We start from the raw sequence: 17568 nt of genomic DNA, 5'->3' as shown, positions 1-17568 counted from the left end.
TAGCTCCAGAAGCTGAGCTAAAGCACCACTTCTACAGTGTAATTATTCTACATATGTTCCAAAAACCCATGGGGAAATTTTATTATTCAGAAGAATAAATAGGGTAAAAATAAATGGTTTTTAATTTTAGCCAATTTTTAAACTCCTTATGAATTTTCATTTTTCTTATGCAAGTTTAAGTCCATGGGAGAAAGGATTTGCCTTGAAGAAATAATTAAACTTTCATCTTCAGTTACGGTTCTTAGCAAATACACAGCCACCCACATAGCACAAGTGCTATTCAGTGACAGAGTGCCAACATAATCACTAATGCCTCATAATCTTCCTTTCAGTTTTAAATTGAATATTTGAAGTTTGAACTTGTGTTCAACAACCCAGAGCAAGCAGAAATGCAGTAAGGGCTTAGGTTAAAAGGGCGTTGGTGTCCCAGCATAGAGTTTAATTTACCCTCAATAGATTTTTGAATACTTGAACTATTCTGAGAGGAAAAGGCAGCAATTTGCCATTTGGGATATGCAAACCTACTACCTTAAGGATAATAAAAGATTATAGCACCCAATTTATGATGACAATGTGTGGACCAAATTTATTCAGGTGCAGAAGTCAGAATTTGAAGGGAAGGGAAGCTGAGGAAACAGGTTCAGGAAGATCCAGACCCAACTAAGTCTACAATGATACCTTCTCCAATTCCTGGAAACATTTCAACACTCCTTTCCTTATGCAGGGACCAAACAAATGACTACACTAGAGGTGCTCTGTATGCAGGTAAAAAAATCTGCACATCCTCTCACTGGTAAACACCTTGCAGCCTGTTCCATTCACTGGCCTCAAGTCACACACATCTGGACAAATGCCGCTCCTTTTGCCTGCAGCTCAGGCTGCTTTCCAGCACCTGAGCTGGCTGAAGGATAGGGTGGAAAGACCAATCACCAACAGTGGAAATCAGAGGTTCATGCAGACTGAGCCACTGAAACAGGCTTAATTGTCAATTGTTAGTCTAAACTGCACAAGGGACCCAAGTCAAGCTCCAAGGGTCCATCATAGGTGATAAAATCACATCAATCCCTAGTATTAGAGGCAATATGAAAATGAAGCACAAAATAAAACAGAAAACTACCAGAAAGAAGTTATATCATCTACCCAAGAACTCCTTTGAGTAACAGAGGCCTCCTTACCCCACCAGCTCCAAAAATACAACAGGTTCACCTGATCCAGACAAATTCTAGGCCCCCTCAGAGGTGCTATGGACACAAGTCTCTAATCTGCAGCAGCAACAGAAACAGCACTGGCCAGGACCTTCTTCAGTTTAATGGTTTCTTGTCATACAATGCCCACTTACTTCTCACAAATACAGAATTGCTGATGAAAAGCAGATGACTCCTCTCTCCACATAAATATCTCAGGAATCTCCCTAAATATTGCAGGACAGGGAAGCCAATTCCTGAATGCCATTGCAATTTCCAACCCAAACAACATATGTAGTAACAGACATGTTCAAACACATAAAAAAAGAAAAAAACCCCAAACACTGGAAAGTTGACCCAAGGTAATATACTACATCCAGCATCAAACCTTCCATTACAGAGCAAATCTAGAGGTTACACAGGCAAAAGGCTATTAATAATCACATCCTACATGTCACACAGTCCTAACACTAAATTTACAGTTATACTGTGCACCCAAACAACCTCACACAATTTTTGCAAATTATCTGCTAACCAGAGACAGAAGAATGTTTGCCCACCTCTGCCACCCAGTATTGACCAAGAGGACATAGCAGAGTTAATCTGAAATAAGAAAAAGCAGAAATCCAGTCCAATTCTCCTGAAGGATATGGCACTTTACAAGAGGTTTGTACCAACTGAGAAGTGATAGCAACTGTACCTTATAGATTAATTTGTGCACCCTTCACATATCTCATTAGTTCATTTAAATATACAGGTTTCAATAGGTGAATTGGGAAACCCAGAGTCAGTTGTCAGCAAAGCTCTTTGTAGCTCTCACTTGCCAAGATTGCCTGAAGGTTCAATTTGATTTTAGCAGAAACATCACCTCTGCTGTCTAATGTAATTCAGATTCCTCTCCAGTCCTAGCATTTTCTATTCCTTTTGCCTGCCTACTAGAGGTGTCCTGCCAGATCTGTTTGTGAACAAAGGACCAGTGGTGGGTGAGTGGTGGCCAGTGACCATCTTGGGCAGAGTGACCACTCAATGTTAGCATTTTCTATACTGGGTGAAGTAAGGAAGGACACCAGCAGAATTCCACCTTGGACTTACAGCAGGCAGACTTTGGCCTGGTTAGGACACTGATTGACAGAGTCCCTTGGGAGTCAGTCCTGAATGACCAAGGAGTCCAAAAGGCTGGACATGCTTTAAAAAGGAGCTCTTAAGTCTTCAGGCTGTCTACACGTGTAGGAACACAAACTGCTTGGGAGAAAGACTGGCCTAGTTAAACAGAGAATTTAGGCTGGAGATTAGGGGAAAAAATGAGAATCTGTCATCTCTGGAAGAGGTGTCAGGTAACTTGGGAGGACTACAAGGATGATATGAGGTCATGTAGGGGAAGACCAGAAGAGTCAAAGCCCAACTAGAACTTTGATCTCTCCAGTTAAACACGAAAAAAGTTTCTGTAAAAACCTTGGCAGCAAAAGGAGAGTAAAGAGTGTCTCCACCATTTCTCAAATGCAAGAGGGTAGTGCAAAGACAGGGGATGAGGAAACAGCAGAAGTACTTAATGCCTTCTGTGCCTCAGACTTCACTATCAAGACAAGTTGTCTTCAGGATACACAGCTCCTAGAGCTGGAAGTTGGTGATGGGGAGAAGAATGAAGTCCCCATAATCCAGAAGGAAGTGGTTAGTGACCTGCCCTGCCAGTTGGGCACTCACAAGTCTCTGGGCCCTGATGAGATCCACCCCAGAGGGGCAAAAGAAGTGGCCAAACCACTCTTTATCCTCTACCTGGTTAACTGGAGAAGTTCCAGCTGTCTAGAAACTAGCAAATGCAACACCCATCTACAAGAAGGGTTGGAAGGCTGGGGGAACTCCAGGCCTGTCAGTCTGACCTCAGTTATGGGCAAAGTTATGGAGCTTTTCTGAGTACCACCACATGGCATGTGCAGGACAACCAGGGGATCAAGCCCAGCCAATGTGGATTTATAAAAGGCAGATCCTGCTTGATCAACCTGATCTTCTATGACAAAGTGACCACTTAGTAGATGAGGAAAAGGCTGTGGATGTGTCATCTAGCCTTCAGTAAAGCATTTGACACTTTTTCCCAGAGCATTCCCTGGAAAAACTGGCTGCTTGTGGCTTAGATGGGTGGACTCTGATGGGTGGAAAGCTGGCTGACAGCCATGCCCAGAGACTTATGGTGAATGAAGCTAAATCCAGCTGGGACCAGTTGCTAGTGGTGTTCCCAGGGCTCAGTTTTGGGGCTGGTCCTGGTTAACACCTTAATCGATGATCTGGATGTGGGAACTGAGAGCAGCCTCAGTAAATTCTCAGACTCCCATTGGTGGGAGTGTGGATCTGCTGGAGGATGGGAAGCTCTGCAGTGACACTGGGACAGACTCGATCCACGGGCCCAGGAGAGCGGCGTCAGGTTGCACAGGGCCAAGTGCCACATCCTGCAGGTCAGCAGCCACCTCAGCGTGAGCCAAAGTGTGCCCAGGGGGCAAGAGGCCGATGGCACTGGGCTGGATCAGCAGCAGTGTGGGCAGCAGGAGCAGGGCAGTGCTGAGGCCACACCTCGAGTGCTGCGTCCAGCTCTGGGCCCCTCCTTTGAAAAATGACACGGAGGGGCTGCAGTGTGTCCAGAGAAGGGCAGCAAGGCTCAGGAAGGGTTGAGGAATGTCCCGTGAGGAGCAGCTGAGGGAGCTGCGTTTGTTCAGTCTGGAGAAGGTTCAGAGGTCACTCTTTCCAAGTACCTGACAGGAGGGTGCAGGGAGCTGAGGCTGATCTCCTCTGCTGTGCGAGGACAAGAGGAAACAGCCTCAAGCTGACACAAGGAGACTCACATGAGGTATCATAAAAATATTTTTCAGTTTGTGAGGTGGAATTGTTTGTTCCGGAAGAAAGTAGAGTCAAAACCCCTGGAGGTGATTAAGAGGAATCTGGATTTGGCACTGGGAAATGGTTTAGTGGTGTAAGGTTTATGGTGGTGGTGCTGGGTTGATGGCTGGGATTGATCTTTAAGGCCTCTTCCAACCTTGATTCTGTGTTACATATCATCCGGTAACAACAAACCTGATCTCGCATTTTTCTACACTGTTGATAATGCACACACTCAATAGTACACAACCCTGCACAATTCATCCCCTAGACAGATGATGCAACCATCAAACAACCAAACCAAACAAAAATCAAACAGACCAAAGAGCCATCACAATAGACATCAGACATGCTGCTTAATACAATGTAAGGTGTCACTTGCACACTATGATGCTGCTCTAAGAACAAATTTGGGAAAGAATTTGTGCAGTGGGCAAGCCAGCAGCAAGGAACAAAATCTGCTCTTTTTCTTTTCATGTGTGTAAAATAGGTTTAATTTTCAGCTCAGTGTATGATATCACGTTAATGGACAGCTTTGGTATTTTATCCATTTCCTTCAGAGAGCTTCTGGTCTCTGATCATGATCAATTCTGTTTATCAAAGATGGCCAACAAACACAAAATTCTCGTTTCTCTGCTTAATCAGTAATTAGCAAAAATTATTGAGGTAAAGCTTACAATGCAGATAAAGCCTCACACATGGTGGAATCTTTACATTTGACTTGTCTGAACAAGCATGAACAAAATCCACATCAAATAGTAACTTCAGCCTGCTGTCTTTTACAGTAAGTTTCATTTCACATGTCTCCAATCTTATCTTGTCATTAACAATGTTAATTAGTTCACTATCTCAATACCAGACTAGATTCAGTAAAAACTGAGATCATTGCTAATTTGAGAAGAAAGCTTGTCCTTCCTTTAATACAGTAATAGTCACTGCAGTGACTAATAGTAAGTCACTGTAGAAAACATCCATAGAAATTAGTAATGCTTTCAATTTTCAATCAGTTATAAAATTAAAATAAAAATGTTACTACTTTTTAATCTCCAAAAAGATAATCAAAGGATAATTATGGAATATCACATTTACTATATTACTAACCCTGTGAGGACATACAGTGACACAGCATTCAAAGCTGAGTTATCTCCTGCTATGCCACGAGCCAAGTTCTGTATGCACACATGTGGTGTACATCCTGCCACAGCTCTCTTTCTCAAGGCAACCATTTTCCAATACAAGCATGGTAATTGTTCTTTGGTATCTCTGTGATGATAGAGGGGCTTATTTTAAATCTCCCACATGACCCAAGGTCACAGTTTTTTGTAGAAGGTAAAACCCAACTATGTGGAATTTCAATCACAAGTCACAAGAGTGGCCTGTGCAATTAAAATACTCTTGCACCAGGAGTTGACTGAAAGACAGAACCATCTGAGCTTTGCCCAGGAAAAGGGCAAATGCTGAGAGGTTACTGGGAATATACTGAAACTACTCTGCTCCCTCCCAGCAGCTGATGGAGTCCATCACCAACCACCATGAACATACTGACCAGCAGTTCAGACAAAATGGGTGTCTGAGGTTGCAGTGCCCCAAGAAATGTCTAAATCCCACATTTCTCCTCTCAGCTGGGCAGAAGGGGGAGAGCAAGGCTATTGGAAGTGGGCATATGTGTGCCAGGGCTGGGGCAGCTGAAACATCTGCAGTGGATTTATAATTCCTAAAGCAGATGAGGTGCTGAGACAGGAGGTCTCCATCCTCACAGGTAATCCTCTCCCCCATTTCTGCTGAGCTGAGTGTGTACACATTTGCAATTATATCACTGTATGTCGCAGAAGAGAAACAATGTCCGGGAGTATTCTAAAGCAATTTTTAAATTTACATTTATTTAAAGACTATTTACAACCTTACTTCAGCTGGATTAGGAAATGAGTGGTGACAGCTAACTTAAATATCAAAGGACCAGCTGTACACAGGGAAGGTGGGCAGGAGGAGAAGGCTGCAGCAAGTGTCTGTGAATCCAGCTGCTCTTCCAGGCAAACACATTATATCTGACTTCCCTCTGGGCACTGAACACAAGAGATTCAGCAGCCCCTCAAACAAAGCAATGAGCAGGTACCCAGCATTTGCTGTCAGAGCTGTCAGCACTAAGCTGCCTACCTGGCCCTGGACACTGTTGGTCACTTTGTATCACCATTTTTAGGAAGCCCTGGATGACCCCTGCTGCCTCTAACACAGGCACAGGTACAAAATCATTGCCTCAGCTCCTCCTTCCCTGCCAGCCCCAGTGCATCCATGTTGAACAGAAGCTCCTGGGCTGCTGCATACTGAGGATTTCTTGCTAAAAGCAGAGATTGTGGCTGATCCACTTCTTCCTTCAACCCTTGTGCTAGAACTAAATACACAGACAAATAAATAATATCAGGTACAGGATCATCTTAAACCTAACCACCATCCTGCAGGCAGACTCCTGTCCTACCACACAGGCCTACAGAAACAAAGCAAAAATCAGTGGATTGCATGGGGGTTTTTAAAATGCTGGGAAAGGTCACTTTCCACCTCTCTCTCTGTTTCTTATGTACTTTAAGGTTTTTAAAGTAATGTTTTGATAGCAGCACCCTAAGTTTAAAACCTCTAATTGCAAGGCAGTTTGGGAAATAAGACAGTCAAGCCATTTCCAGGCCACACAACACAAATTGCTAAAAAAAATAAAAAAGAAGCAAAATATATGAAAGACGTATCAGTAACTGAGCAGACTGGCATGCTGCTTGAGACTAACCAAGTGCTGGTCTCGTTTAATAAAAATACACAAACACCAGTGAGGGTTATGACACAATTCCCACAGCAAAAAGCAACTCTGGAAGATTCACCAGTGTATTTTTGTCAGCTGCAGTGGGCATTCATATTTACTATCTATGCACGGTTATGTGAAGGACTTCCAAAGGTTATAATTAAGCTGAAATTCTATCCAGCCTCACAAAAAACCAAGTATTTTTGAAGATCATTTGCTGCAGAACTTAGTGACTTTTTCGAAAACATTCAAAGAGCAAAATAAGCAGGAAATGGTAAGTGGCAAATACTGATTAGCATTTCACTAAAAGAAAATACCCAAAAGAAAATAAAATTATTCTGGCTATTTTCTCTTTTTTAGTAAAATAACATGTGTGGTTTATTTTCAATTTGTTCCACTGGAGAGAGAAAAATGAAAGATGGGAGCCATAATCTGTGAGAGCACTCTCAGACTTGCCCAGATAGTGAAATTTAACACTGACAAATATAACAGCAACTCATCTCAGAGCCCAAGCTCTGCTCTGGAATCAGGAACAGCACATAAGAACAGGGATAAAGAACTTTACCTCAGAACTTTACCAGCCTCAGCTGGTAAGAAAGGCAAGGTGTAAAAATAGTGGGTAAGCATTGTAAACCAGCAAGAAAAAAACCTCTGTAGCTGCTTTCTTGCCGTTTTATTCTTCAAATTGTTGCTGTTATAGCAGAGTAGAGTTTAAGTTTAATATTAACTGCTGCAAAATCCCCACAATTATTTCCTCTCCAATTAAGATTTTTTTTCTTAATATCCCATCCAGCCCTGCCCTCTGCCACTGGAGCCATTCCCTGGCTCCTGTCCCTCCAGCCCTTGCCAATTGTCTCTCTCCATCTTTCCTGCAGCTCCTTCAGGCCCTGCAGGGCCCCCTGAGCTCAGCCCAAAGCTTCTCCTCTCCAGGGGAGCAATGCCAGCTGTGCCAGCCTTTCCTCCAGCAGAGCTGCTCCATCCTCTGCTCATCCTGTGCCTCCTCTGGGCTCTCTGCAGCAGCTCCAGCTCCTGGCTGGGCTGGCCCAGGGCTGGGGCAGCTCTGCAGGTGCTCAGGGTCTCACCTGGGGGCAGAGGGGCAGAATCCCCCCTGCCCTGCTGCCCAGCTGTCTGCTCTGTACACCAGCCACTGCCCCATGTACACTAGCCTTACTCCCTGTGCACTAAACACTGCTCCATGTACACTAGCTTGCTCCCTGTGCACTAGCCAATACTCTGTTTTAAAAGGCTGCACTGTGCAGGATCAGGAGCCAGGTTTTGGGCACTGGAATCAGTTATTTGCATGGTAAGCCCCAGGTGTTCCTGTGTTGAGCAGCTGCAGAGGTTTCCACAGAGACATTCACATAATCCAGGGGGTGTCAGACAAGGGAATGGGTGTTCAGGGCTGGTTTAGTGCTGCCAGGTGTCATCAGGGCAGTGACAAATACATCATCATTTAATGAACTCAGCACTGTGCACACCCTCCTAGCACAGTTATGACACCAAAAGGGTTAATTCATTTTACTGTGGCTGTGAAGCTTTTAGCAAAGAAACAAGGCATGCAAAAGCTGCTTTCAGCAAGGACAGTTGGCAGATAAGAAGACATCTGGCTCAAGAATGCCATGACAGAGAAAACAAAGGATTGAATCTCTGGGAAAATGGGGTGGGATTTATGGTAATGGCTAAATTTTAAGCTGCATGTAGCAACTGTAGGTAAGTAACACTCTTCTAGATCCACATGGTCCCCTTAGGTTAGGATCTCCAGCATGAACCTGAATAAATGATGCTCTCTTTAAAACAACTTTAGTGTTGGAGAGTCTTATTCTGTTACACTGGACATTCAGTAACAGCACCTTCAGTGCTATCAAGGATAAACTCCCACAAAAATGGGCAATGCCACAACAGCTGTGTGTCCAGAACTCATGATGCAGGAAGTCACACACCTGTTGCTACAGCATACACTTTTATACCATTCCCCAACCAAACTGATATTCCAAGTAGCCACCCCAATCCTGAACATGTTCTTTTTGATAAAAAAGGAACAAATGAGGAAATGCACAGAAGATTCCACACTTGATTTAAAGTACACAGATAAAATCTAGAAACTGATAACTTCTCTAGATCACTGTTTATCTCCAGGCCTTCAGAGCACTCTGAAACAGGTAACTGTAGATCCTAATCAGTACTTTCAGTGTTTTTATATATAGATGTAAAACATCTTTGTTAATATGTGCACACTTAAACAACTTTGCTGAAACCACAGATTTTATTCACACACTTCTCAAACTGAAGAGGTTTTTTTACCATTTTGCTATATTTTAACACTATATTCACTACAGAGCATTTCGTAATTAAAAGCCTTTAATCAAAGAAGGTTAATTAAACATGAGATAAGCACAAACACTAAACAAACTGCTCTAGAGAAAACCCAGAATCTGACCTACCAAAACTACTTTATATGCAATTACATGCTGTGAATTACTGTTTGTAGATAATTGCCTTGGCTGTCTCCTTAAAGTCAACTGGTCAGACATTAAAGTTAAATAATATCAAACCAGGAAAGAAGTCAGCACTGATTGGAGTTGCAGTTAAATGCATATATTTTTTATATATCTCAGCATTAACACATTACTGGTGTAAAATAATTTACCAGTGTTATACTAAATGGACAAAGAAAAGGCAACACTTAGGTCCTACATCCAGTAACAGAGAATTTTAATTGCTTTTGGGATCTCTGCCACTGTTCTTCCTATCAGATGGAAGAATAGTAAACAGCATTTAAATTTTTAGGGCCCTATTTCCTTAAAGGAATGGGATGAATTCCACCACCAAAAGAAACTTAAATCCTAATTATAGTCTCCAAGGCAGACAGAGTAGAGCAGTCTGCCAAGACCTCTTTCATTAACTAAAACTCTTTCAAGAAGTGTAATCCATCAATATGGAAGAATTGAAGGCAATTTTAAATAGGTGTAGTAGCTGCTTAATTTATTTATTTTTTCAATTGAAACACAAAGGTTTCAAAAGGTTGATGTGTATGGAAGGAGCTAGCCAGTGAAAAATGGAAGTCCTGGAGAAAAAGGTAATACACCTTACAGAATTATAGCAGAGTGTTTATATATGTTGCTGTATATATGTAGTTGTTGTATGACATTTAAATCAACCTGCCAGGATCATGACATTTAAAAACACCTGAGAACAAATTCTGCTCTAGGAAAATTTTTGATTGCTAATGACTTTCAGACACAAAATTTCACTATCAGCACGTGAGTAAAATGAACAGAAATACAAAGTTCATAAATAAAGACAGATTGTGAACTATTTTCCCCCCCTATTACCTGGTGATGTATGCAGGTGCAATTTGAGGCACTGACAAATTATAGACATGAGTCTATAGTATCTGCAGAAATTTAAACTGCTTAAATGTAACATTAGATTCTCCATATTGCTTATGTTCTAAGGGCTTTGTCTTTTGAGCTACCTTGAAATGCTGATGACAAATATTGTGGTCTCTTTATATTCCCTTCCCTGGGTGCTGCTCTAGCTTGCTTACAAGCCTTTGAAAAATTACTGCCAAGAAACAACAGTAACTGACATATGACTGTTATTTTCTATTTCTTCCTTATGCAAATACTTTGAAAATTGAAAACACCATGTATAAGCTAAAAATAAATGGACTTGATGATCAAAACCAAGCTTTATATGATAAATGCTGATGATTTAATGTAACTATTGATTCAAGAGAGGAGGCAGTGCTTTCCTCAGATCTAGCCACATCATTAGTGTATCAGTTAGGACCAGCCAAACCCCTCATGGATGCATGTACAGCATGTTCTTTTCAAAATAAGAGATACCTGCTGCTTTCTTATGGACTTAGCAGCTGTAGAATACTCATCACACATGAGCTGAGCTCCTTGTGCAGGCTAAGCACAGGTACTGCTGCCTTGTAATTGCAGGCAAAATGGAATTGAACACAGCCCTTCATAAGGCTCTTAAACACCCACTCATGCAGTCTTCTAAGCATAACCAGACTAAAGGCAATGTTTAACCATAAACGCCATTTTATTGGATGGCTTCAAACAGTGAAAACAGCTATTCATCAATTTCCTTCTGTAAATTACTCTAACTCCAGGAAGAGAGATATGCTACTCTTAACCAAAAAGTAATCACAACTCATCAAATGAATGTTTGAAACAGATTAAGTGCCACCTCAAAATAACTAAATAGTGCTTAGAATGGCCTTCAAACACCAATGAACTCTCAGTCTCAACTGAATCCATGCTACTGCATTGTCTCAGCTATTGCTGTTTCCTCTACTATAGTGACAATATCTTTTTTATTATAATTAGTGAAAGAACTCTTACCTTTCCATCTCGTATTCTTTCATTCCAACTTTTACAGCCTTCATTACCTGTAAGATACATATTAGCATGGGACCATCTGAGCAGGAGGGAATCTCATATTTATACATTTATGACTATCTCCAGAGAAACCTACATTACAAAAATATCATCTGTACTTGATTTAAATTTACATCAGTAGATGCATTTTAAAACTACACTGGAATCAAACACTTTAATCTTTAAAAATGCCCACAGTCTCCAGCAATAAAGTGAGTTTAATTGCCAAACTACTATATCCTAATAAAGTGCAGTTTATCAAAATACCAATGTTCAACTATGAAAATTGTGGTGAACGTGGCAGCAAGTCCTTTTGTTCTACTTAGGCAAAACAAAGCTATGAAATGGATTATCCTACAATGGGAGAGTCTCTTTTATACATTGAAATAGAAAACTACTAGAGCTAACACTGGTTTACAAGTCATAAATGTGATCCTTGTTCTCAGATTTGCTAAGAAAATTGTATTCCTTTGTTTCTGTATTATACAAGTTCTAGGCAGTTGATCTACAGAAAAAAATACTCTCAGATGTGATATGAGTATTCAAGGATGATGAAAACCCAAGGAGTATGAATGCAGAATGAGAAAACCCCTTTGAGTTCTCAATTTTGTAATATTCATTTTCAAACATTCTTACTCTTCATAGTTTGAATACCTGAGGAGCAGGAGCCAAGACAAGAGCTGGGTCAGTAACCTCATCAGGTACTTTTACCTAAGCTCTTCCTGGTCATCATCTCTCAGAACTCCCAGTACAGGACTGACACCCAAGGTGATTTTGTCATCACCACCAGGAGAGGAGTGCAGCTCCCCTGGTGTACTGCCAGGTCCCACCTGAGCAGCCTTGCTGAGAGCCTGGACTTTGTCACTGCCACACTGGTATGGCAACAGAACAGCAGGGTTCAGCACTGCCCCAGGACACAGCCAGCTCTGAGGGGACCCTGAGGAACCCTTTCCCTGTCCTACACTCTGCATGGAAAGACTTCCCCAGTCCATCAGGATCTGGGGACAGTTATCTGCTACTTACACTTTTCAGAGCTGCACATGGGCCTGAATAATCTTGATCTTTTCTTTCTCCATCATTATACAGGTATTTGTGCACACAGAACAGATAGACTGCAAGCAGGTCACCTTCTGCTGAGGTGAGCTCTTACCCAAACCCACACTTCATTTCTCACACATCACAAATACACCACTGAGTTCAAGGACAATGCAAGGTATATTACTGGGCTGTAATAGAAGGGATATTATCCTCTTATTTCTATCCAGCCTTTCCATTATTTTATTACTAAGCAATTCTGGGCTGCTTGGGACATTTTCTGAGTACCACTGCTACACTAAGAGCGAAAATTATTAACAGTAAAGGATCCATTACCTCTTTATGAGCTTCACTGGAGATTTTATTGGTGTAGCGCAGAACTTCCAACTCCATGTCTGTCTTAATGACACGACTTAAAGAGAAGAAGAACAGATAGCATGTTAGACTGCAACTTCACAGCTCAAGAATGCAAAATGAAAAAACCCTGAAAATAATATGCATCACCTATAATAAGATTAGATCAAGTACACCTCAAGAGCAAACAGCTATTACAGTATTCATGACAGTAAAGTATTGTTGGCATTGATTCAGCATGAGCAAAACAATCTTACAAAGAGAAGTCATAAGAATTTTAAACATCAGCCTGCCCTATTCAATATTTACAAACAAGTGGTTCAACCAACATTTATTCAACTCATTCTACAATACATTAGGAACAAAACCAATGCAACTCTGCATTTGTCATAACTCTAACACTGCTTCAAATAGAATATTTTTGCAAGCATGCTCAATTTCCTTTTAAACACAATTTGAAACTATTTTACATATTTAAATTCCCAGAGCTCCAGAATTTCTGTCCAGCACAATCCCAACTCCCACCTATCTGCAATACCTCAAAAGGTAGGCAGGGGGTGGTGTGAAAAAATGCTATTTTTGTTTGGTATTAAAAAACCCAAACCATGAAATTCTGAAACCACAGCAACAGTAATTGCAGCCATGATGTCCATTCTTTCACATGCTTCTGAAGGAAGATAAAAAACATAAAACCCCAAACAAACCAATGCCTTAAAAACCCCATCCTACACTTTGTGTCTTATGAGATACTGAATTCATGTATAGTTATGAGTTTTGATACTCTCTTCTGAACTCATGTCAAAAATGCACCATTTAACTCTTCTCTACATGTATTGCTACCATGTGTTTAAAATAAAAGCAGCTATTGAGTGTGACATACACAGTAAAGCAGACACAGTTCCATAACCTCTAATAAACACCACGTACTCCTTCCACTGTTACACAAACTGAATTCCTGGTATTTTTCATGCCCATCTCAAAGGCAGTTGTGAAGTACATACTGTTTACAAAGTACAGAACTAAACCTTTTGAATTGCATGAAAATATTTCAATCATGTTTTCAATCTGCACTCCAGGGTTTGCAGCAGTTATACTGTTATAACTGTTATACTTTGAAACTGCCACCAAGACCCCTCTTTTTATTGTAACATGCTCCTCCTCACACTGCTGCAGAAAACTATTTACTGTATTTTTGCTCTGTAGTTTGTTTTAATGAGCCCAGAAACAGGTTTCTCAGTCATCAGTGTCTCTGATGCGAGATTACAGAACTTCTCACAGACAGTGGAAGGGAGCACAGCCACTCCCCTTCAAACACATCTCTTCTGGCAAGAGTAAAGGTATCTTCGTAAAATCCTGATATTGATCAAAATGCTTTTACAAACAGAAACACTGTAGAGGGGAATGGATTGATTTTCTTAGTCAAATGGAATATGGCACAAAATAATCATTATGCAATGGAAAATGAGAAGTGCAAGGTTTTAAAATGCACACCCAGTGAAAAAATTACACTGAGATGGTAAAATCTGCTGACCTGAGTGAGGAAACAAACTTTCACTCCTGTCCTTCAGCTAAGACATAAAAAAGAGTGGCTCAAATATATTCTAGTTAGAATGGGGTAGCAAAGGCTTATAGATTTTTTTTTTAAATCCTGTTCCTTGGATGACTGCATGTGCTAGCAGGGTAATTTAATACTGGTTTGATGTGCCTTTATATTACTTTCAGTATACAGTACATATCCATGATCTGCAATTGCCCGAAAAATTGGTTGTTTCATAATTCAGTTGTCTAATCTCTTTCTTGGAATCTGCTAGTAATAAAAGTTAGTAACTGCTTCACAGCAAGTGCAAACAGTGTTAGAAACAATTTCCCTTGACGTGGACATAAGGCTGCAGAATCAAGGTATTTGTATTAGATGACAGCTTCTCAGAAATTAGTTTGAATTTAGAAATTCATGCTCAGCCTCAAAGTGACTACAACTCCTTCATTTACACAGGGTCAGACACTGAAATACTTTACAGAAAACATTTAGTCACTCTGAGACCAACAAAAACCACTACCCAACCACTAGAAGGAAGGAGAGGGAGGATGTACAGTTGAGCAGGGAACAGGATCAATTCAGCCTACACCAGACACTGGGCTCCTGGGTTCCAGTGGTACCATTGTACCATTTTTGGAATTCCCACATCCTGTCTGGGTAGTAGGAAAGCCTGTATTTTACCACCTTCTCACAGTGCAAAAAGCAGCACACTCCCAAGCCAGGTTTACAGCAGTGGCTGGCACTTCAGGGCAGTCTTGCACGTGATGAGTATCCACAGTTCTCATGATGTTTTCCCTCACTTCCAAAATCAGGATAGGAAGAAAATCCCACCTTTTTTCATGAATGTGAACTTCAACATTCTATTAAAAATGGTTCTTGGACCTGTTTACAGCCTCTGCATAAACACATTAATATTTTAATGGGAACAAATAATTTCCAGGCTCTAGCTAATGCAATTGCCTCAATGCACAGATTTCACATGTAAGGCACTCCTCAGATTGCCACTCAGCGCAATCTAGCTGAAACAGAAGCACAAGTCTCTGACTGTCAGGACTGACCTAAAACTTTCAACCTTTTTTTCCCCTCTCGTTTTACCAAATGTAAAAACATTTCTTCTTCCTCATTCTCCTTTTACACACATTTTCTGCTTTTATTTTCACTTAGCCCTATGAGCAGCTGGTCTTTTTACACATGTCAGTCATACAACAGGGTAGAGAACTTTTAATATAAACAAGTATCAGTTCAATCCTGAAAGTGCATTTGGGCATTTTAAATGTTTGGATACCAAATGATATGCATGACCTAATCAAGTGGTCAAAAGCATATATAGAATTTGAGGCAATGAGGAGGCTGAAACTCACATAACTCAACTGTATATTCCTAAAGCAGTGCTCTTCTCAAAAACACATAAATTGGATCTCTCTGTGCATTCTGCAGCTCTGATAATGCTGCCAGCAGTATTTGTTTCCAGTTATCAGATCAGTGTTTTATCAGCTGGGTTGTTTTGCTGCTTTTTAGTACGTGTGTGCAACCTTAATATCTCCTTTTTGTGACATACATGGAAAACACCTGGGAATGTCCACTCCTCCTTTTCCTTCTGGAAATATTAGGTTTACAGACCACCTGGTATGTAAGGATGATGCCCATGTGGGCAGACTTCACAGGCCTGCCTTATTTTTACCCTTTCTCACCTCTGCTGTTACCTTTCCACATTTTATTTATAGAAATTTCTCTACCACACTTTATACATTTATGCTCTTCTGCAATGTATAAAAACTTGCTAACTGAATTAGCACCAAAGTCAGCAAACACAGCAATGCACATATGCAAAGGAGACTGCAATTCTGAAAGACAGGTGCATGAACACCAAAGGTAGGGGATCAAAAAAATGTTAAGAAGTTTACAGCATAGATAGAAAAACCTCTGAAAACACAAAAAGCAAATGTAGTTTTAAGACATTAACATACAGATCAATTTTCACAAGGAAATAATTATAGCTTTCCATCAAAATAATGCATAATACAGAACATATGAAATCACAAACTATCACACCCCATTTTCACCGAGCTTACAGGAAAATACAGTATATACAAAGAGCATACAAAGAGAGCTGCACATTACTAAATGTTTACTTCCAGCAACAGCATGATTATGATAGACACTGGCAAATTACAGGAACAAAAGGCCATTTGGCTAAGTGTTAGTGTCAAAAAAAACCTCCTGATTACTAAAGAGATCATTTGGACAATTTGAATTCTTTCTTCTGTTAGATGACATTTTCTTTTCAAAGCACTGGAATCAATACTTAGCCTATCCATTCACTATGAAATTTGAAGTGGAAGCATTTAAGTCTGACAATAAACTTTTAAAACTTGTTTGGAAATACATCCACTCAATAAAATGAAAAAAAAATAGACACCATCTGCAAACTGCTGAAATCCAGTGTAAGGTTGAATTCTTCTGTTTTATCTTTAAGTACCATACTAAGTCAGAAAACTATGAGATCTTGAAAAAGTAAGCAAGAAAGGCAACAGATCCTTAACCACAATCACTTTGACTCTTGTCAGTATTGAACCATTTTTTCTGCATTTTCTTAGAAGATTGTGTAACACTGGAGTTGTCTTTTGTAGCTTCCATTCTCCCTGAGAAACCCAGAAAGCTCAGCCATTTCATCTCTAGCTGGCAGTTTGACAGCATGGCATACAGCAAAGTTTTTCTGACAAGTACCATGTAAAACACAGTAGTTCAGAGCTTGCCAAATCTGAAATGAATGCATCCCTGCAAGGAGATGATTCAAAGGATGCAATTTTCTACCCCAGAATATTACCCAAAAGAATTCATCTTCCTAAAAGAAAAATTTTCTTAACTCTAAAAAAACTGCTTTCCAAACAAACTTTCTTGGCTGGTAACTTGACATTCCAAGGAGATTTCTACTTTTGTAAGCTTTAATATACATGACCTGTCATTCACATGGTAATTTCACCAGACACTTAAATCCTAACAACCATCCTTAACATACATCTGACTTAAAATGAAAGCCACCAAAGTCAGTAAAACCTTTAAAAGCATTTCTGAATACAAATCTGAGCTTTTCCTTTACTTAGAATTCCCTTTCCTTGAAAGGCAGGTGTAGGGAAGGTGCATACCAAGCACCCCTCTTCTGTGAGGCTGCAGGAAGAACTAAATCAGAATTCCAGGCTGCCCCTCACAATTCACTGAAGAGATTATTCTTTCCACCCCAGCTCCAAGTGCTGCCTTTCTACTGCCTCAATGCCCCACCTCTCTCAGTACAACCTCCAGGGCACAGACCTTATGTTTGTCCATACCTGAGCTCCCTAAAGAAGATTTAATCACCCTTTAATTGAAACCACAGAGGAGAAAAACTTATGACACCTTGGTAAGGTGGATGGAAAC

At 40.6% G+C, this 17568-nt stretch overlaps 1 protein-coding gene across 1 annotated transcript in view; it reads right to left on the bottom strand.

The window, feature by feature from the left end:
* The window catches only part of PEPD (peptidase D), a 136073-nt gene that overhangs the window by 84570 nt on the left and 33935 nt on the right, over positions 1-17568 (bottom strand). The window contains exons 8-9 of the mRNA XM_079315935.1: positions 12600-12675; positions 11193-11239 (exon numbers count right to left, since the gene is read on the bottom strand). Of these exons, the coding sequence (XP_079172061.1) occupies positions 11193-11239; positions 12600-12675 (123 nt within the window). The remainder of the gene's footprint in view (positions 1-11192; positions 11240-12599; positions 12676-17568) is intronic.

The sequence above is a fragment of the Erithacus rubecula genome (genome assembly GCF_903797595.1).
Source record: "Erithacus rubecula genome assembly, chromosome: 12".
NCBI classification, from domain to species: domain Eukaryota; kingdom Metazoa; phylum Chordata; class Aves; order Passeriformes; family Muscicapidae; genus Erithacus; species Erithacus rubecula.
Note: the sequence above shows the minus strand (reverse complement) of the source record. Positions and strands in the feature narration are given on the sequence as shown.